The sequence below is a fragment of the Micromys minutus genome (assembly GCF_963924665.1).
Source record: "Micromys minutus genome assembly, chromosome: 3".
NCBI lineage: Eukaryota > Metazoa > Chordata > Mammalia > Rodentia > Muridae > Micromys > Micromys minutus.
In genome coordinates, this window is record NC_137972.1 from 55746685 (window position 1) to 55768251 (window position 21567).

Consider the following 21567-nt stretch of genomic DNA (forward strand, 5'->3'; position numbering starts at 1 on the left):
CATGTGTACACATACACAGAATGTATCCTTCAGGATTTCCATCTATGTCTGCAGTTTATATCAATATTCCCAACACCTAAGAGTCCTTAGTCCTTTTCCATGGTTCCTTACTCCCCTCAGCATAGGAGCTGCTCTTGGTCAGTGAACTGTTGTGTTCAGCTAAAGCCCTCTTCCAAGCATTTAGACTGCCATTTTGCCCTCTGCCTTCATTTCCCTTTGCCTTTCTTGGCAGCATACCACTAGTGTACCCCCTCTATTAGGACCCCAATTCTCCTTCTCATGCTGAGGGTTAGATGGGTGAGAAAGGGCTTTGGTCTCCTGCTTCAGGAAACAGCCTAAAACCCTTCAAGGATTCCAGACCGATGGTTTCAGAAGACAGACAGAACACCACTGTAACCATCGCATGGCTGGTGATGGTCAGTTTCCTCTCCAGGGGTCAGAGAGTCAAGGGTCTTGCTGGACCTCCCCTCACAGGTTATGGCCAGCCTTGTGACTGTGAGGTCAACTCTGGTTCAAAGTCAGGATCAGGTACCAGAGGATATGATTGTTTGGAGGGGCCTTCTGCATTGAGAACACATGGCTTTTTTGTTCTGAGTGACATCTGATGTTCAGGAGAAGGAAGGCTCTGGAGACTTCTTAGATTCAATGGCAAATGCACAGCCATGAGAAAATGGATTGACACTGTACTTCTTTAAGACAGAATGAGGATGTCTGAAGGAAGGGTGGGTGCCACTAATCTAGTCAGGTCTAGTCTGGAGGGGTCAGAGAGTGAGCAGAGCTCTAGGAAAAGTATTAGCCAGCATGGAGATAAATTACAGGTGGCACCCTAGAGGTGCCAAGGCAGGGTGTGCATGGCTAGGCTAGATGGATGAGGTGAGGCTGGAGAAAATGCTGAAAGTATTCAGTGTTCCTAGGGCTGAAAGTGTGGAAGCTTAGGGTGCTGATGGTAGTTAGGAGCCCAGTGGGCTCCAGAAGAAAATACACTGTCTGACTGACTGTCAGAGAAAGGAGGCAAAGCTCAACCAAAAGCAGAGCCCATGTAAGTTTCAGCCATAAGAATCTGTGCAAAGTAAAGCCACTGTGACTCTTAATTATTGACGCCTTGCCAACTTCAGACAAGGAATATCTGCTTTCTGCTAGGTATTCTGTGTAGACCCGCAGAGGCAAATGTAATGTATTATGGTTTCTGCCTTCCAGGCACCCTGATTTAATGGAGAGACATGACCTGCCTGTAGCATGCATGTGTGATTTTCAAGTGGGTAGTGGGCAGTGCCTAGAACCCTCAGCAGCAGCAGCCCAGCAAGGGCCACAAAGCCATAGGTGACTAAAGACCTGGAGGCAGAGGCAGAGACAGAATCAAGAACACTTCTCCCAGTGAGAGGGAACCAGAGAGGCAGGAGACCAGTGCATGCTCTCATGGGTGGGCAGTAGTAAGACAGTATGAACCAGCCCCTCTCTAGGATCTTTGTGACAGCAAATGTGGGATAAAGAAAATGTTCTGGAGAGGGAAACATGGGAGCTATGGTGCAGACCCAGGAGAGCATGGCACATGTTAAGAGAATGACCTGTAGTGTGTTCTCTTACCACCAGCTCATTTAGTAGCTGTTACTTGCAGTGCTGGCAGTGCTGGGAGTAAATGAGCAATAGCAAGAGTTGTGGAAAAGAGATGAAACAGAAGTGCAGCCAGTGACAGCTCTGTACACTGTGAGTCACCATGTCCAGCTCCAGCTGGCATGAGGAAAGATGTCAGCCTACAGCACTGAGGATCTCTATAGAATAAAGAGAGGAGCTTGAGCATGGAGTTAGGTTTGCTTATCTGCTGGGTGAGCACAAGCCTTAGGCATGACTGGAGAACTGGAGGCAGAGAGAACAGCCAGAGCCCCTGTGAACTAGAGCTCAGGAGACAGCAGTTTCTATGTGATAGGGCAGACACAGTCTCTTAGTCATGTATAGACTGTAGAGGGCTCTGAACATCCACTAAAGTTCTCATCTCTATCAGGGAGTAGGAACAAGTGAAGAGCTGGAGGCTGCCTTACAGTCTAATGACCTTCTACCCTGCTAGTAGCAGGACAGTAAATCCAGAAGCCAGGGAAGTCTTGAGGAATGTAGGCCCTGAATCTAGGTGCCAAAACCGACAGGTGAGAAGAGGTTTGTCTGAGATTCAGGATCTAGATAGCTCCAATACAATCCCACTCTGCACCATTTGGGCCTCTGAGGTATTTTTCTATTGTCACCTGTCCCAGGACAGCTTAGGTTGTCTTAGGGTTTTACTACTGTGAACAGACACCATGGCCAAAGGCAATTCTTATAAGGACAACATTTCACTGGGGCTGGTTTACAGGTTCAGAGGTGCAGTCCATTATCATCAAGGCAGGAGCATGGCAGCATCCAGGCAGGCATGGTACAGAAAGAGCTGAGAGTTCTACATCTTCATCTGAAGGCTGCTAGCAGAATACTGACTTCCAGGCAGCTAGAACAAGGATTTTAAAGCCCATGCCTACAGTGATACACTTACTCCAGCAAAGCCACACCTCCAAGTAGTGCCACTCCCTGGGCCAAGCATATTCAAACTATCACAAAGGTGCTGTCCTTCCATTACAGACCAGACTACCTCAGAATCTCTGCAGACTCAATGGCTTTAACTGCTGTGATTGGGGTGGAGGCCTCTACTTTTCGATTTCATGGCTTCAGGGCTGAAGTAGGTTTGGTCTCCTCACCAGGGTACTTTACAGGTACATGGAGCCAGTACTCACACACACCATGCATCACGATCATGATCATACATCATTTCCTGTTGTTACAAGCAATCTCATGGATTCTGGGTATAAAGTTCAATGTGGGACTCAGAGGCTCACAGGACCATTAGGAGAGATGTGAGACAGGAAGTCAAGGGAGATAATGGGTCATAGGTCAGGGGGGGTGGTGACCCAGAAGACCTTAGCCTTAAGCTCTGAAGCTGGTAGCTCTTGGGGAAGGTGCCAGACATCTTAAAAGTCTCTGAGCTCAACCAGCCTGCATATCTATAAATCAATTGTATGGTTCCCAAGAGTCCCTCAGAGACACAGGTTGCCAGGGTATAAACCGTAAGAGTGGGCTTCTTCCTGCTGCTAGAGTCAGCTTCAGGCTGCAGGGCCAAAGCCCTGAAAAACGGGGCTTTTCTATGCAGTGTTCCAGGCCTTGCAGTACTTCTGTCACTGGCAGATACTAGGAACTTCTGGCCAGGACTTAAACTCTGGGGTCCAAGTGGGCCTGCCTGCTCTGTCAGTCCCTGTCAGGTCCCACTCTGTCATACAGAGGGTCTTTCTATGTAAGTCAGCTGAGCTGTCTTAGACCTGGGCTTTCCTCACTAATCAGGCAGCGCCAATGCTTTACCTCTGCGATAACTCCACAAGAGCCATGCTCCCCTAGCTTCTTGTGGCAGAGCATCAGCATCTGCAAGTTAGCCAATCTGAAGAGCATGACCTCCATATAAAACACCAGGGCTCCGAATGCCCTGTACTCCAGTAACATTCCTAGTTCTTGGCTTCCCTTAGAATAGACTTCACACATGAAAGTAGTCAAAGCCACTGCAGGGCCAGACTCAGTGTGACCATAACTGTGAGCTGCTCCACAGGGGCCATGGCCACTACTGGTATCCTCTATTAGGACCCTCAGAACCACATGCCACATGCACCCCCCAGGTTCTTGCAGCATAAGCTGGCACACTGATCTTTGTGGAGGACAGCACTTCCTCCTGTAGCCTTGGTACATCCCCCAATAGTGACAGGTAAAAGTTCTGGCATGTTTCCATGTGCTCTGAGGGGTACTGTCTTGGCATCTTCATGCAAGAAAAAGCTCACCCCCGGCTGGATCATGGAGAAGCCCAGGTGCCACCCTTAGAATGTCTCTGGGCCTCAGGCTTGTGAGTAGGTAGACAATATCTACTAGAAGTTGCCACAGTGCCTGGGATGGGGAGCAGGGTGGAGGGACTAGGCACAAGACTAAGCTCTGTCTTCACCCTGTCACACTCAGCATTACTCAGCAAACACTTAGTTTCCAGCTCTGTACTGGGACTTTCTCACTGAACACCTCAGCTTTGTGGAAGAGGCTAAGCAGGACACAGATTTCTTGACCTGGGCATAGTTGGCCGGGCCTTTGGTTCTTGTCATTAGGACTAAAGCAGACCTCAAAAACCAGGTCCTGGTGGCTGGCTGGCCACAGTCCTTCAGAACAGCAGTCTGGTCTTGCTTTAGCGAGATCCCTCTAGTTAGTATCAGAGCGTTAAGTTATAGAAGCAGACCAGAGGAGAGTGTGATGAACCAGCCAAGATGGACAGCATTTCCAGGTGGCAAATGATCAAGGCTCCAGAGAGAAGGGGTTAGGAAGGGCTTCTCCTTAAGGAGGCCAAAAGGTATCTCCTGAAACTAGAGTTACAGGTGGTTGTGAGAAGGCATCTGAGTTCTGGAAACCAAACTTGGATCCTCTTGAAGAGCAGCAAACTCTTAGCCATTGAAATATCTCATCAGCCCCAATGGAGGGCCCTTCCTGATTATGCCTGAGAGCCTCAGACCATAGCTACAGAGATTGCTGTGGGACATCTGTCCGGATATAGTCAACGTCAGAGATTGAAGACCACAGTAACCTGTTTTCCTCCGTACCCTTGAGACTCTGAAAGGGCCCTGCTCTTTCACACATTTGGTGGGGAGGTGTACAAGAACACATACTGTCCCTCCCTCACATCCCACTTAGCCCTATGCCTCTTAGGATGGGCATCAGAGGACCAGACTGACTGTGATCCCAAGTGGCATGTTAATCAATAGTGTATCCCTGGGTCCCATTTACCCAGGTTGAGTGGCACATGGTCGATAGCAGCCAGTTAACCCAGTCCCTTGCAACCTGCCTGTTTGAACAGTGCCTGCACCCTGGCCACAGGATGGAACAGAAGCTGCCTTTAAGCAGCTGGGCAGAACGTGACGGAGATGAATGGCTAGTGCATGTGGAATCTCATTGCTGCTGCTATAATAAAAAGCCTGCTCCAAGGTCCCCGCCAATGTTTCTTTGAAATTAAATATGAGGAGGACAGATAATAGCCAGATTCCATACCAGGCCAATATTATCAGATTGATGTCAGCATCAGCAGTGATAATAGGAGAAGGATAAGTTGATGAGATCCCATTTATTAAATAATGAGAGAGAGACAAAGGACGGGGGCTGCATGTGAGCAGGTGTACAGTGAGTACTCGTTAGAGGCAGCTGGGGAAGGAGTAATGCCCTGGATTTGCTGCAGGGATTCCTCTTGCCTGCTTGAGGCTGCAGTGCAGGTGGCAGCCCAGGAAGATGCTGTCCCCATAGTGACACTGGCATGGCAGCAGGGAAGATCCTGCTCCTCTGGCCTCCTGTTGTCTCCAGCCTCGTTGTATTCCTTGATTTACCATGAACTTGGCCTTTCCTTGTGTGGAGCCTTCCTTACAGCACCCCTTTCCAAGTGGAGCCATCAGGTTTTCTGCCATTGAGAAGCCCTGCATATCTTGTGGTTTAAGCCTGTATTTTGTTTCTTTCTTGTACCTCTGATTGTCTCTTCTTTTGAATTTTGTGGCATTTTCTAAAAGTTAAGTAGACTAAAGACATTGGATATGGATATGGATACCCAGGCTCTTCTTGCCATGCCCCTGTCTTACTGCTGCATGCCTTTAGAAACCCACTTAGACCTTTTGAGACTTGTCCCTGTGTGCAGAGTGATTTCACAAAGCTGCTGTTTGTATTCTTGGGAATATGTTACAGTTTTAGTAATGTATGTTGTCGGGGGCACAGGAAGTAGTCCCTAGCTCAGTCAGGTTAAGCAGAATAGAGAAGACTTTACCTACTTGCACTTCCATTAAGGGCTGGGTTTTCTTCCTAGGCTGTTTACTTGGTTTATGCGTCCTGTTTGCCTTCTCCTTTCCCCAGGCTCTTCTCCCAGGGCATGGGCTACTGAGGGAGCAAGGTGTCTCTTTGTAGAGCTACTCTTGAAATACTTACCCTTTTTTTGATCACAGTCAGTTTACCTCTGAGTGTAGATGGTGTCTGTCTTCGTTGGGGTTACCATTACTGTAACCATTACCGAATCACAATAACCAACTTGAGGAGAAAAAGATTTCTTTGGGTTATACTTCTATATTACCATCTATCATTGAAGAAAGTCAGGGTAGGAACTCACACAGGGCAGGAACCTGGAGGCAGAAGCTGATGGAGTGCTACTTATTGGCTTGTTCAGCCAACTTTCTTATAGAACCCAGGTCACCAGCCCAGAGATGGCACCACCCACAGTGAGGTGGACCCTTTCACATCAATCATCAACCAAGAAAATGTACCACAGGCTTGCCTACCGTGGGAGCATTTTCTCAATTACAATCCACTCTTCCAAAATGACTCTAGCTGTGTCAAAAACTAGTAAGGACACTGCCACACAAGGTTGGGGTCAGAGACATTGCTGAGCCTGGCACCCATCCTGGTGCATTCAGAGGAGGTGCTGGGCCTTGTACTATGGTGCCATCTCTACTATGCCATATTCACACTGCCTCCTATGTTCTGTTATGCTGCCACTCAAGGCCATCAGAGGTCATATGTTCTCCCAGTTTTAGAGACCGAGAGTCCAAGTGCAAAGTGTGTGCAGTTCCTGGCCCTCTCATCCAGTGCAAAAGCTGCAGATACTCCTGGTAGGCCCCTGCACTCCTTGGCTAATAAAGTGTCATACAACCTTCAACTCTGTCCTCAGAACACAAACATCTCTGTGTCTTCCTGTGTCCTTTCTCTTCTCACGAGAGCATGAACTAGATTACCATTGGTTAGACTGATTCTACTTCTGTTACCTGTCTTTGCTAAGTGTATCCATAGTCACACTGTGTCCAAATAAGGTCATGTTCCAAGGCCCCCAGAGGATGTAGAGAGTGAAGGAAACTCCAAGCCTCTGACTTCTAGGTGTGCTTATTCCTTCCCAGGTCACCCCTTTGGGCACCAGTTTCTATCTTGGCAGATATATGGGATCATATGTGAGATTGATGTGCATTTCAGAAACAGAAAACCTGACTGGCTTCTGATTAGTTAAGGTGATGTGTGATCTGGATGAGGACTGTGGCTACTGGGGACCTGATTTTTGAGCCACCTGCTTAAGACTTTGCATTTACTGAATGGATGTTGAGACCAGGTGCCCCAGGTAGGATTTCTACAACCACCTAAGCTGACACCCATTCACAAGATTATTCTTATCCATTGAAGCTGTTTTGTAGCACTCAGTAAAACAAGTCATCTCGAATGTGGTAAAGCCACCCAACACCTGCTTCCAAATGGTTTGACCTGACTAGCTCTACCCTGCTTCAGAGAAAGATTCACTTCAGTAGCTGTGCTTCTGCTCAGATTCTTCTGTACACAACATATAAAACTGCTGTTGGCATTTGCCCGCTTGTGTGTGTCCTCCTGTGCTGAAGTCCCTGTGGAAAGGCACTGTGGCCTCAGCAGTAACAATGTTGTGTAAGAGATAGATTTCACACAGTTTCTCCCTGCCTAGGAACCCACTATGTCTTCTCCGAAGTTTTCCCTTAGCTTCCAGGGCCTCTTAGAAGACAGTTGTCAGTGAGTTGGGCAGCCCTTGGGGCCATGAAAAGAGAGGCTACTGATGAAGCCACCCCTCTCCTCACTTGCAGCTCAGCCTATATCAGCAGCTTTGTCATGCATGTATGGAATGGGACATGAGTCAGAGCTCTGGCTCCCAGTGTGTCTTACACTAGGCCCAGGAGCCTGCCAGTGTACTTTCTCAATAAGGACAGAAAGCCTCATATCACTTAGAACTAGTAGCCTCTGGTGTCTACCTGGTGCCTGCAGACCGTGGTTATGTAGGGCTAACTCTGGGCAAGGAAGGTGCCTGCACCTTCCCAGGTATGAGACAGAGAACAGAGCCAAGAGGGGGAGAGACAGTGGGATAGGGGTGCAAGCTAGGACTTGGGGATGATTATAAGGGACCTCAAAGCAGTGATCATATAGAACACTTGACTGAGATGTGAAATCATTAAGAACCTCTGTCTTCCAAGGCCATACAACTCCAGAAGGCCCATGACTGGATAAGCTCTTGAGAAGTTACAAAGGAAGTGGTGCCACAGTATACACAGGGCCTCTGTATATCTGGTAGAACCTGTCAAGGGGTTCTCCAAAGGATCAGGAGAAAGGTACTTCTCCCTCATGTACCTGAAGATGTGATATAAATGCAGAGGCAAAGACCCAGATGACCTCACTAGAACTTGTTGTGGGGAAGCCCTCTTGAGCAACATTGGGTACAACTCTGAGATTTGGGAGTCTTCTACCCTATAAGTAGGTTTTTTTCTCCTGTGGCATGGAAGCTTACCACAGCATCCTAGCCAGCCTGCACACTTCTGTTGCAAACCCTCTATATTGTTCTTATCTCCATTGACTCTTATTGTCCCAGATAAATATGGGTTCCTCACTTTTTCACTGGCACATGTCTTAGGGACAGACTTGTGACCAGGCTCTGCTCAGCAGAGAAAGGTAAACTGGGTGAGTGAGGTTTCTTGGAAGAGGCGGGTCTGATTAAATGAGGCACTGTACCTACAGAAGGGAGAATGCATGGCAACTATGGTCTGGGGCTGGTTCAGGAAGAAGGATGGACCACACACAGCAAAATGGCACTGGTAGAAGTGCCCATTCAGACCCCTGGGCTGGGCACAAGACATTGCAGGCTTACTTCCTAAGCCCCTGATTGCTTAGGCTGCTGGCTCTTCTTATCCGATGACTTTTACTTGGTTGAATTACTTTGATAACAGCACTCTTCCCTCTGATGTCTGCTGCATGCCTGACATTCTAAATTCAGAGGTGCTGGACAATAGAACACAAGCTTGCCTGAAACACAGCTTGCAGAATACCCATCCTTTTTATTGCCAAAGAATGTGAGGAATGGATCACTGCAGCTTTATAGCCGTCAGGTGTCACTGCAAGCCCACCACAGCTGATGGCTAGATGATGCCACCACAATGTCAGTAAATATACCTTCCCCATACGCTGGCTATGTGATGTAACTTCTCTATACCAGAGAAGGAGAAGGAGGTAGGGAAGAATAAAAAACATGTGCTACATAGAGCCCAGGAGAGGTGATAGAGGTCATGGGGCATGTTTTCAGCTGTGTGAGATGCTGGTGTGGAGCGTGAAAGAGTATGTATGCACAGGACCCTGAGTAAAGGTGTTAAAGGAGGTTTGAGGGACAGGATGAGTGTGAGAGAATGGGTGCAGGGGAGTGTGTAGGGTATGAGAGTGAGTGCATGCAAGTGGGGGACTCTGGGGTTATAGTCAGTGGGCGTGTGGGAGTGTGTGTAAGGTGCATGAGAGAATGTGTACCTATGTGTGTGTGAGTTGTGGGAACACTGGATGTGTGACAGTGAGGGAGGCAGGGGAAGAGAGCTAGCTCCCTGGAACAAAAACAGCATCTGGTAGTGGTTATGTCACAGGCAGCCTCAGGGAGCTGGAAGGGGCACCTGTAACAGCGTGATCTGTTGTTTACTTTTTTATCACTTGGTTTTCATCATAATTTAGAAGGTCAGCATATTTATTTGTTGTAGATTATTTTGATAAAGGAAGAAAGAAAAAATAGTAAAATGAATGTCTCAACATATGACTACACTTATATCTAAGAAGTGTACCTTTGTTTTATCGTCTGAACGTCTCTGAAGGTTTCCTGTGTCACGGGAGTAAAATGAGAACAAGGGTTTTGGAGGAAAATGGCATTCCTGTCACATGGCTGTGGCATTAGGTCAACAATGCACAGAACACCCCTTGGGCAGAGCCTGACCTAGCCAGCTGGGAGGTTGTCCAGTGTTACATCCTCCAACTCAGACCCTGCCCACCAGGCCCCTCACCCTTTCTGGTTACACTGGGGACTCATAGCAGCAGCCAGTCAACATACAGCCCTATTACCCAGTCCATTCAGTAATGGCCACTGGCCATAGGACCAGACCCTGCAGCTCCTTGCTTATAGAGTAAGCTGACACATGGATCAACATCCAGGACTTATCTAGTGTCTTTCTGGGTGCTGAGTGTGAGTTCTTGCCTCTCATGCCTTCTAATGCCTTCTAATGCCAGCCATCTGTTCTTATCATCTCCCAGGCCCCGCAGAGTGGAGCCTGTATGCTCTGGCCTACAGGCCCAGATCCTTCGCTGCTACCGTGACCATCTGCATGAGGTGCTTCTGTGCTCCGACCTGGTCAAGGCATACCAGCACTGTGTGAGCACCGCCCGCAAGGTGAGGCCCCTGCCTTAGTGTGTAAGCATGAGACAGTCTGTGCCTGCACCCCTATATTGAGATGCCCATCCTCCACCTGGCTCAGAGCCATTTTTCACTACTCTTGGGACCCCAGGCATGTCTGGGGGAGCAGTATCCCCTGTACTGCTCTCTCTGGCTTGGCTTATGAAGTCTGTCCACCTTCCTGGAGCAGGTGGCAAACTTCTCACCTTTCATCGGAGGAGCCAAGAGTTAGTAGACCCCTAGCCTTCCTTGGCAGAAGCAGCTCTAAGCCTTGCTCTATCCACCCTGGGTTGGAGGCCATTTTCAGTCTCTGTGCCCCCTTAGTATATCCCACCAATAAATATACTGAGTGAAAATCTGGAAAGGGTGGTATTGATGACGTTGGACAGATTGCAGGAAGTTCCAATTTGCCTCTGTCACTACACATGCCTAAAAGAGGCTTGGAACCTTCCAGGCTCAGCCTCTCCTTCCTGGCCCTATACCTAATTCTCTAAAAACATCAGAGGCCAGCTCTGAGCCACCTCTAGACTGTGCATTCAGTCTGGCACAGTTGGGCCTCAGCACCCAGGCTCACAGGGCACCCTGTGACTGAGATGCACTTACTGGGAATACGTGGTGCCCTCTGACAGCTCCCCAGAACATGGTCCCTGGCAGAGGTGAGATAGGAGTGAAAGATCCTTAGGAAAGATTAGCTTCCAAAAGCAGTTAAATGGCAGAGGCATTCCTGGGCCAGGTCAGGACACCTGAGGGCTTTCCTCCAGGTATAGAGCTATATGCCTGCCTGGAGGTGTGCAGAGCTCCCTAGAGCAGGAACCTGGTTGCACAGTTGCATTCTCCCAGTGTCTCTCTTAGAAAACCCCTAGTTGGTAAACTACAGAACAGGGAGGGCCTTGCTTAGGCAGAGCAGAAGTGGGCAAGGCTGCACTAGGCCAGGGTGGGGGTCAGCCATACCACTGTAAGAACAGAGAAGGGAGCTGGGCCTCTGGGGATAGAGGTGGTGTTGGCTATTATTGCTGCAGAATGTGTTAAGTAAGTCTGTGTCCTGCTGGACAGTGAGGAGAGACCCAGTCTAGGTCTCTGGCCAGAAAAGTGACTAGTAGCCAGTTATGCTCCAAATGGCCACTGTCCTGTGCAGTCTGCAGGAGCCTGGAAAGCATGGGACTGAGGTCTCATGCCGCCAGGGTCTGGACCATCTCTGGGGAAGAAGAGGGCTCAGCTGAACTCTGGCTGTTCTCTTTGAAGGGCTGAGGAGCAGCATCCTTCCTGGAGCCTTGAAGAAGGAACCGATCATGGAACCACAGACCATGGCCCCCATACCCTGCAGTGTCTAACTGAGTACCCATATGCCTCTGAGTGTGGGGCTGCCATGCTCGAGGGACAGTGTGTGCTACTGATGGAAAACAAATAAAGCAGATGTCTTTGTTTGCAGTCATTCACTCATTGGTACCCAGTCACTTCTGTTGACTCTGTGTCCAGCCGTCTGTTGGTCACCAATGACACAGAGCCTCAGAGGACAGACTGTTTCTCTGGTGGAGTACTAGGCCTGGCAGGAGGATGGCATGGAAACCCATAACTGCATGGCCACACAAAAGTCACCATGGAGCAAGTATGAGAGGAAAGAAGGGAAGTAATGTTTGCTTGGGATGATGCCAGCATCCAGAAGGACCTTCTCTTTGCTCTCAGGAAAACTGGTGGATAATTGCAGGACAGAGCAGAGCCATGAGGAGTGGGTCCCAGATGGGGAGGAGCAAGGTGCTCTGTAGCTAAGGGGGCAGTGGGCATGAGAAGAAAAGTTGGGGAAGAAGCATTCGGGCTGGGAAAGCCAGGCCTTGAGCAGGGGGAGTGCTGTTCAGACACCTAGAGCCATGTCATTCTCTCACTAGAGGGGCATACTGAGGTAGGGCCAAGCCAGAGAGCACTGTGGTTTACACTGCCCAGGAGGATGAGGCTTCCCTGATCTCCTGGGTCAGAGCAGGTGTCTGAATAGGAGATAGAAGGGATAGACAGTTTTCAGGTCTCTGATACAGTGCAATTGGCAGCACTGTGGTTCAAGTGTGAGGACTAAGATGAACAGGTCTAAAGACCAGCCTTGCAGTGCTCAGCCTTCTTTACTACAGCACACCAAACACCATGGCCACACTGTGCCTTGCACAATGTTCTATCCTGACAGGGGTTTGGGTGGAGCAGGGGGTTCTCTGGCCTCTCTGGTGATAACCTTTATTTCCCATTCAGGTTTACCCAGGGAGTCCCTGAGCCATCAGGAGCTGAGGACCCCACACTCAGGCTTAGCAGCTCATCCCTGTACTTCTCCCATAAAGCCCAAGGGAAAATTGATGTTTGGGAGACACCCGCCAACTAGCCAGAGTTGCCTGATGGTCTTATTTAGCCACACTATGGGAGCAGTAGTCAAGAAAGGCAGCCACGGCACCCGCCCTCAGTGTTCTGGGTGAATGCTTCACAGTCTGGAGGGAAGCTAAAGGGTGTCCTAGCCTGAGCCCTGCAGGGAGAGAGTGGTTACAGGTCACATGGCTTATTGACCTTAGATGACACCAAAGCAGTCCTCTATCTAGGAACAATGATCCTTTCCGAGCCTCTCCCAGAGACCTGGGTACTAGACATTGTCTGTCTTGGAAATCCCTCAGCGGCAACATGCAGACATCCCTCCTGTTCAGCAAACTCAGTCTGGCTCCAGGGCTGGGCACCAGACACTGCTAGGTATATGAGCACCTGGGAACTAGACTGTGCAATCCTGTGCCACCTCACTCTGCTGGGAAACAGGCCTCCCCCAAACCTTGCATAAATGGCACCATATATGTGGCTTCCAGGACAGCTGAGCAGTCCAGCTCCCTTTCTGCTTCCCTATACCTTGCTTGTATCTGCAGACCTTGGCAAGTGAGCAGGCAGGCACTGCCCGTGGATCTCCCTCTCTCCCCCCTGCCCAGCAATGCCCGACTGCATAGCTTCCTCCAAGTGTCCCTCTGCAGGGACTGGCCAAGACTGGTCTCAGGTCCAAGCCAGCTGAGCAGGAGCCCCAGCAGACACACACACCCTCACCCCTGGCCTCCAGTCTCTAGTTTAAGTGCTCTGGTGTTACTGCTGGCTGCTTGAGGGGGAGAGGGGAAGCTGTCTTGGCTTAGCATTCTGGGAATGGCAACACTGACCAGCCTCAGCTGGACTCTGTCTAAAGAAACCCTGGAGGTAAACAACAGGAACAGCTTGACAAGACATCCCACTGACAACAGGGAGATGAGAGGTTTATCTAAACTACAAAACCTATAAGGGCCTTTAAAAGGCAGAGCTCACAAGAAGCTGACTTGGGATAGCCTGGGGAACTCCAGTCTCTAGCAAAGGTCAGGATAGTATAGGGGTACAGGTCCTAAGGCTATGTAGGGTTCTGCAGTCTTCCTGACCCTCCCTGTGCCCTTTATCCAGAGTCTCAGCCTAGCTCACCCACTGATGGCAGCCAAAGAATCACAGCAGGGAGGAAGATCTTAATTGGCTTTCACTTGTCCTAAAGCTGGGAGCTGCCTCTTCCTGTGGAATGATGAGTGTCTAGAGCCAAACAAAGGAGGCTGCCTTCCTAGAAAGTGCTGGGGAAAGCAGAAACCTAGCACAGGAGATTAGCCATTTCAGAGTTATTCCCCATAAAGAAAGCACAGAGGGGGGCAGTGCAGTGAACTTTCCCTTGTGATTGGCCACCATAGGGGCTCCTGTTCTAGGATAACTGGCCCATTTCAGAGTTCAGCTTGAGGATGTAAAACCCAGCAGGAGTAGCTTCATTCTAGAATGGTCTTGTCTATGAGGGCCCTAGAGAGGCTAATCGGAAAGATGGCCATCTGTGAACTGTAACAGTGCTCTTAGCCTGGGCTTCCCAGCCTAGTGTCTCTCCACACAGCACATACACATGTATCACATCTTTCTGATTTTCCTTAGTTCTGGTGCTTAGTCCTAAGAGCAGGTTATACTATTCCAACTGCAAGTGGGCCTGGCTCTCCCCTTCTACCTCCCCAGAACTCAAGGTACACCCCCCAGTCTCCCTCCCTTCCCACTGTATCACAAGCACCTCTCTATCATTGCAGCAGAACTTCAGGGAAAGCTTTTTATGAAGCCTCTGCCTCTGCCTCTGCCTCAACCTCTCAGCACCACCCTGAGCCTCTACAACTCCTGAGACTCAGGGTAGGTAGGAGAGGAGCCAGGACTGAGGAGTAGACAGACTACCTATCACAGAGGCCTCCATCTGTCATTTCCTGTACTACACTGTTTGTTTCTGTAATGGTTTTGTCAGAGTGGGGAAGTTGATATGTGGCTATCAGAGAAAGAACTTGGGCCTCAGACCTAGGGACCTCAGTCCAGCAAGTTCCTGAGCTTCAATTTCCCCATCTACAAACCAGCTAAAGCAATGTCCAGGATTCCTAGGGGAATGTCTGTGACTTGCTCCACTTTCTTTAACAAACAGCTAAAGTATATAAAGAATGCCCCCTCCCAGCCCTAGTCTGACATCCACCCCCTCCTCCCCCAGAGGAGGAGGGTACCCAAGAGTAGATCGGACAGAGAGAGCCTGGATGGGCCAGACCTGAAGTTAACAAGCCTGTTCCCTTTTCAGGTGTGTTGGTCACAGATTTGCAGCAGAATCCCCAGGATAGAGCGTGGTGGTAGAAAAACCTGTCACAGTATCTTCCCTTCTTCCTGAGCCAAGCTGTTGGGCTGAGGAGGGGCTAAAAGATGAGGCAGCACCATCTTTCACAGGCACCCAAGGAGTACATTGACTCAGCTTTGGTCAAGTCGGAAATGCTAGTACTGGGAGGGGAAGATTCCTGAGCCTACTTAGGCCAGACCCAGCTAAGATTTGAGCAGTCATCTCAACTAGGCATCCTACCCACCTTTAAAGGCCCAATGCTAACCATAGGCCTCGTGTCCCCACCCCAACCTGAGTACTCCAAAAGAATGAGGGTGTGTTAGCTGACTCCATCAGATTCCCTGTCTCTGCTTGTTCCCCCTGGGTAGGATTGGATGAGGGAGGAATGGTTGACTGACTTTTCACTGTACTTTTCTCTTCCTGGGCCACAGAGGTTGTGTACACATGGTATATGCACACACATAAATGCACAAGAGTGAGTATGCACATGTCCATTTTTGCATGTGCATAGAGGAGTAGGGGTTCTATGCTTGTGTATGTCTGTATGTCTCTGGTATGTGTTCTCCCCTGTATACTTTTGTTTGCTTAGGTCTGTTCTGTACACACATGTCCAGCCTCCCTCAGCACACCTGCTGATATAGGCTTTCCCCAGCCTGGACCCTCATCCCATTCCCATGCTTTCCCTGATGCCAAAAGCAAGCTTCCCTTTAGGAAGGGGGGGGGGGCAGAGACGATACATGGTGTGATCCTGTGTCCATAAGTTGGTAACCCCAGTACCTTGCCTGGAGGGTATGTTAGACAGTGTGCACTTCAGGAATGTCCTGGAGCAATGCTGGGAAAATTCCTGCTGCTGGGAAACAATGTGATTTGTCATTTCTCAGTCCAACCAGGACAGCAGAGAAAGCCATGGTCATTGAGGCCAGGGGGAGCAGGAGACAGGAGCGGAAGCCTCAGCTGGATGATGTGATGACCTCTAGATGAGCAGCAGCAGCAGGAGAAAAGATTGCTGGCACCATGGGGGTGCTGAGAGGGTGCTGCTCAGGGAGCAAAGGTACAGAGGAAGGAGAAAGAACTGTCCCCTGCTTCTTCTCAACTAGGCTTCCTACCCACCCTTAGAGGCCCAGTGCTGACCATAGACCCCATGTCCCACCCCAACTTTAGTGTTCTAAAAGAATGAGGGAGAGAAAGCCATGATCACTGAGGCCAGAGGGAACAGGAGACAGGAGGGGAAACCTCAGCTGGGTGTTGTTCCCATCACCCATCATCATCATCATCACCATCATCATCATCATGATGCCTCCAAGAGCTGCATACAGGGAGCCAGAGGCTCAGGCAGCTGAGGGAGATGCAGCTGCCCCTGCTGACAAGGAAGGACTGAGTAATGGTGCAGCTGTTCACTGCTCTGTGGTAGCCTGTGTGCCTGTGCCTAGATGGCCATGAGCACTGAGTGTCAGTGTAGGTATGGACATGGACCTGTGTGTTTTATACCTTGTCTCGGCAGGTAGTGGACAGCTGGCAGAGAATGATACCAACAGCCAAATCTAGCACTTAGCAGACTTTAAACAGGAACCAGAACAGTGTGCATGTTTGTTTAAAGCCTTACACAGCAATATGGCATAATTACTGCTATAATCATCTCATAGATAAGGACAGTAAGGCGTAGAGAATGTGAGTAACTTGCCAAAGAGCACACAGGAAGATCCAAAGACAGGACTCAGAGCCGCTTGGCCTTCAACCTCTGCCCTCAGACTAACACGGCACCACCTATTGGAGGTGGGCCCTAGCTGTGTCTGGGACAGAGCTACCCTTAACCTGGCTCCTGAAATGGCCTTGTCTGTTCCTAGCTACCCAAAGAGCGATCCTGACACAAGTCCATTGTTAGCTGTCAAGGCTATATGTTGACAGCCCATTTCCCCTTACGTGCATTACCGTCCATGACAAAGAGTTGGGATCAGCAACCAGGTGGGCTTGAAACACTTGCAAATTTGGGATAGACTAGATCGCCCCCGCCTTGTCCTCCCATTGTCACCGTAGGTGGACATTCAGAATTAGTGCAGGGGGCTGCAAGAGGATAAGAGTACCAGGACGAAGCAGGGTGGTCACTATGACTTCCTGGGGAGGCTGGCTGGGTGAAATACATCAAACTTGGTCATTTAAAATGCAGGATCCCAGGGCTGCAGGGAGGGAGGGAGGAAGAGGGGAGAGGAAGGAGAGAGGAGAGGAGAGGGAGAAGAGAAAAGGAGAGTGAGTGAGTGAGTTTTCTCATGGATGCGTAACAACATTGATCCAGGCGTCTGCTCAGGCCAAGATGTAAAGACCTAACAGACAAGCAGCCCATAGTGGCAGGTCTTGGAGGAACAAGGTGGGGGTTTCAGCCCCTTCCACTGGCAGGTTGTATTGGTACATATAAAGAGAGTATATGGCATAAGAGCTGCTCGTGGCCAATGGAAGAGCTGGCTTGGGCTTATCTGTGCCCTACACTGAATTCTTCCCCCACAAAGGACAAACTGAGAATCAGATCCTACATCATATGAGGAGTGACTCAGACTGGCTCTTGTGCACAGTATGGGGTGATTTGAAAGGTTGTCCTTTCAGGGCTGGGCAAGGCCAATGGAAACTCTGGTAGCCCTGCTTCTCCCTCTGCCTCTGCTACCTGCTCTTTGCCAGCACAAGGTATCTCTACAAACATCCTACAGGCTCCTCCTTGCTTCCATATCACCACACAGGGGACGAGAGCATAATCACTGTGTCCTGAGTACTTTCAAGGAAGGGTCATACACAGTCCATTTTCTCATGTGGTCAGGTGTCCAGTTTCAGGTCTGGTGAGTCCATCAAGGAGAAACCCTGAGAGCTCAGAGCCTGGATCCTCCAGCTGGAGGATCACAGAGGAAGGGTGTGGGGACTAGAAAGGGAATGTTGAAGTAAGCTGAACCAGAACTGCCTTGGTGAAGTAAGTGCCTGGCAAAGGGCAGGAGTCATCTACATGCCTATGACTGGGGGACACGAGACAGCGTGGTCCACCCATGAGCAGAGTCACTCCAACAAGAGTGTCAGGTACTTGCTGTGTGGTACAGAAATGAATACAAGCTTCTTGGAATTAAAACAAACAAACAAACAGAAAGGAAGGACACAAAGATGGGTGTCCATCCAGAGGGAAAGGCCAGAGGTTCACAGAGCATGAGCATGTTATCAGCTATTCCTTGGGAAATAGGATGATGGCTGTGTGTGTAATTAGTACTGTTTTCTAATATTCTAAACTGACATTTTTTTTTTCTCTGAGTTAGGGTCTAACATTTTCGAGGATGTCCCAGAACTCAGCTGTGTTTTTTTTAACTTTTTATTGATTGATTGTAATTTTTTGCATCATGTACCCGAATCCTACTCATCTATCTGTATCCTCCTTCTGTTATTGCAACTTCCCCTCAAAATAAAGTAAAAAATAAATAAAATGAACAAAACAAAACAAAATAATCTCACTGTTGAAGCTGTAGTGCTTCACAATGTGTCACAGTGTGCCTATGGCTAGGGTCCGAATTGCAAATATTTATTGCAAGGAGTCATTGGTGTGATTCAAAGCCTCTGGCTTTCGCTATACCATCAAGACTGGATACTGTCCTCTCCAGGATGTCCCTCAGAGATCCTGTTGTGGCCTTGTGTCATGGAGATCTATGAAGCTTTTGGAGATACAGAACTGCCCCCTTCACATACTCCAGAGATTCATAGATGGGGTAGATATGGGGTTGGCCAATGCAACGCCCTGGAACTGGGCCTGGATGGTAGTTGAGTTGGCTAGCCCACCAGCTCTCATGCACCCACACCAATCAGTGAGAGCTCTCAGGCACTGCTCTGGCTTGCTCACCACAGGGGATGAGAGCATCTCTCCCTCACCCATGCCACCACACAGCAAATAAGGGGTGGGACAAGCTCAGCACAGTGCTTGGACATCAACATGGCCTCAGGTAGCAACCCAAACTAGGAATATCTGCATGGCCTTTGGTGGTAATATAGTCAAACATCAACATAGCAAGGACCAACACATGGCCTGGTAGCAGCTTGGGCCCAGATGCCATCACGGCCTCAAATGCCAGCACAGGATCCTCATAACCACCCATTTCTCACTGCCATGGAGTCTCCAGTTCACATTCCTCCAATGTAATGCTTTTGTATTAAGACCAGACTTCCTGCATGTTAGGCAGGCATCTACCAACTGAGCTTTCCTCAAGTTCTAGCAATGGGCAAATGAGAGGGTGTGACCCTTGACAGCCTCAGGTCATGAGACAGGAAGCTTCTTCCCTCCTGTGTATCTGAGTGAGCCCTTGGCTAGCTTTGTTCCAATCCTGGACAGTTTGAGCCTCCTTGAATAGCACGGTGCTTTTGTGTTCTAAGCAGGGGGCCAGCAGAGAGACAGGGTCTGGGGTACTAGATCCTTGAGAGAGGACCAGGTAAGAGGCCTTTCTGAACCCACCAGATGCCCATACAGACTGCCTTGGTGTGCATCAGTCTCTCAGGCACTTGCTGAAGACAGCACAGAGTAAAACCAGGGGGTTGCCCTTGAGTGTGGAGACAAGTCAGAAGAAGAGGGTAAGAGGAAACTAGTCGGGTCTCAGAGTGCCTGAGGTAGACTCTGGTTCTCTGCCTTTACCCTCTCCAGGTCCCCACTGCAGACCCAGGCCAGCCTGCAATCACCTTAGGTCTGGGGCCAGGAAGACCAAAGCAATTCACTCTGAAGGAAGTACATTCCACCTCACATGAAACCTGCCTCATTAAATTTAATGTGCTGGTTATTCCTGTTAAATAAACATCAACTAATTATGAAAAACATATTTGCTAAAGTTTGACTATGGAATGTATGAACCAATTACATGGTTATTCAGCCTCAAAACACATGTGGTAATGAGGTGGGTTATAGACTAGCAGCAGGTAAGGATGGGTGAGCCTGGCTAGAGGGAGTGCCTCTCCACTGTTTCCTGCTTCCTTCCCAGAGTACAGGAGCCCTGAAAAATGACCATGTCCTGGAAGTCAGGGTCTGGACATACTGGGATCATACGAAATCACAGTCCTTCACCATGAGCAACAGACTCTGATCTCCAGCCAACTTAAATAAAAATTCTTATCGGATTGAATTGTTCAGAAGGGAGCCTCAGGCATAGCTGGATCTAGGGGTTAAAGCCCATTTGAGACTTAGTCTCTTCAGCTGTTTTAGTTCTGTTGCTCTTGCGGGGGGGGGGGGGGGACAAAGCCTCAGTTTATCCCTGTGAAGTTTCTTTTCCCTGTACTTTCAAGATCATTTTTGATTGGTTGCTTGTTTGTTTGGTTAGTTTTGTATAGCCCTGGCCTGGCAATCGTGGAACTCACTCTGTAGACCAGGCTGGCCTCAAACTCAGAGATCTAGCTGCCTCTACCTCCAAAGTCCTGGGATTGAAGGTGTGTGCCACCACAGCCTGGTGATTCATGAACATTTTTAAACCATCTTACAGATAAATATCTTAAATCATGAAACTTGTGAGTTTCATAACATAGGCATAGGAGCAGGTCAAGGGAGTACCTGCCTAGTGTGTGTGAGGTCCTGAGTTCTGGGCCCTGTTCTGGAAAGGCAGAGTCATGATGCCTTCCTGGGGAAATGGGAAATAAAAGCATCAAAAAGTCTTATCTACCCAGACAGGGCAGAATGAAGGGCCAACAGCCCCACACAGGCTCCATGGTGCTACTACTAGGACAAGTAGAGTGAAAGGCTTAGAAATGGCTTAGTGGGGTTTTTGGGGGGAAGGGGAAGTTTTCGTTTGGTTTGGTGTGTGTGTGTGTGTGTGCGCGCGCGCGCGCGTGCGCGTGCACATGAATGCAGGTTCCCACAGAGGCATAGGATTCCTCTGGAGCTGGAGTCTCACGCAGTTGAGCCACCTGGCATGGGTGCTGGGAACCAAACACTGGAAAAGCAGTATATGCTGTTAACAGCTGAGCCATCTCCCCAACCCATGTATTTGCTTGCCTTTTATCCCTCCCCAACAGGATCACAAACCCGGGCTAACCCAGCACACATCTCACCAATCTGGGTTAATGCTGGGCACAGTGAGCTGCCTCATCAGTCACCCAGGCTGCAGAGTAGATGTGTCCAGGCTGTTCCTCAGAAGCAAGACTTCACTGTGTGCACCTGGCTGCCACCAGCAACCATTTCCTTGTAGCTGCCTTTTTGCTGATGCTGGGCCCAGCTCCTGGAGGCCATCAGCTGCTTCATGTCCCTCCATTTCATAAAGCTGCCTTTTATCTTGCATAACATATATGTTCAGAGCATCCTAGCTCCTTTGCACTATCTAGAAACTAGTCAGACACCTAAGAGGAGGCAAAGATGTGACATAGTACTTATCATAGATGCAAGACTATAGCACTCATGCTGGCATGGGGCAGGAGGGGGGGTGACAGGGCTTCCTGGAAAATCCTCCCTGGATACTTTCATTTCCTCATCATCTCTACTCCCACCCAGATGTGGAAAAGGTGAACAGTCTATGCTGGGAAGAATGAGGGACTTTTATATATGTATATAATCATAAAATGGTGTGGTGCTGCGTGTTTAAGGCTGCACTTAGTGGAAATGAAAGGGAAGAAAAGGGAGGAGGGGAAAAGGAGAGAAGGCAGGGTTAGGGAGGGGAGGGAGGTACTCATCTCCGGGCACTCC

The 21567-nt window shown here is 49.3% G+C and overlaps 1 protein-coding gene across 1 annotated transcript in view; it reads left to right on the forward strand.

Annotated features, from left to right (window-relative positions):
- CHCHD6 (coiled-coil-helix-coiled-coil-helix domain containing 6) overlaps nt 1-11644 on the forward strand; it is a 209098-nt gene extending 197454 nt beyond the window's left edge. Inside the window, exons 7-8 of the mRNA XM_080914598.1 lie at nt 10123-10258; nt 11504-11644. Of these exons, the coding sequence (XP_080770724.1) occupies nt 10123-10258; nt 11504-11509 (142 nt within the window). The 3' untranslated portion in view covers nt 11510-11644. The remainder of the gene's footprint in view (nt 1-10122; nt 10259-11503) is intronic.
- The last annotated feature ends 9923 nt before the right edge of the window (nt 11645-21567 follow it).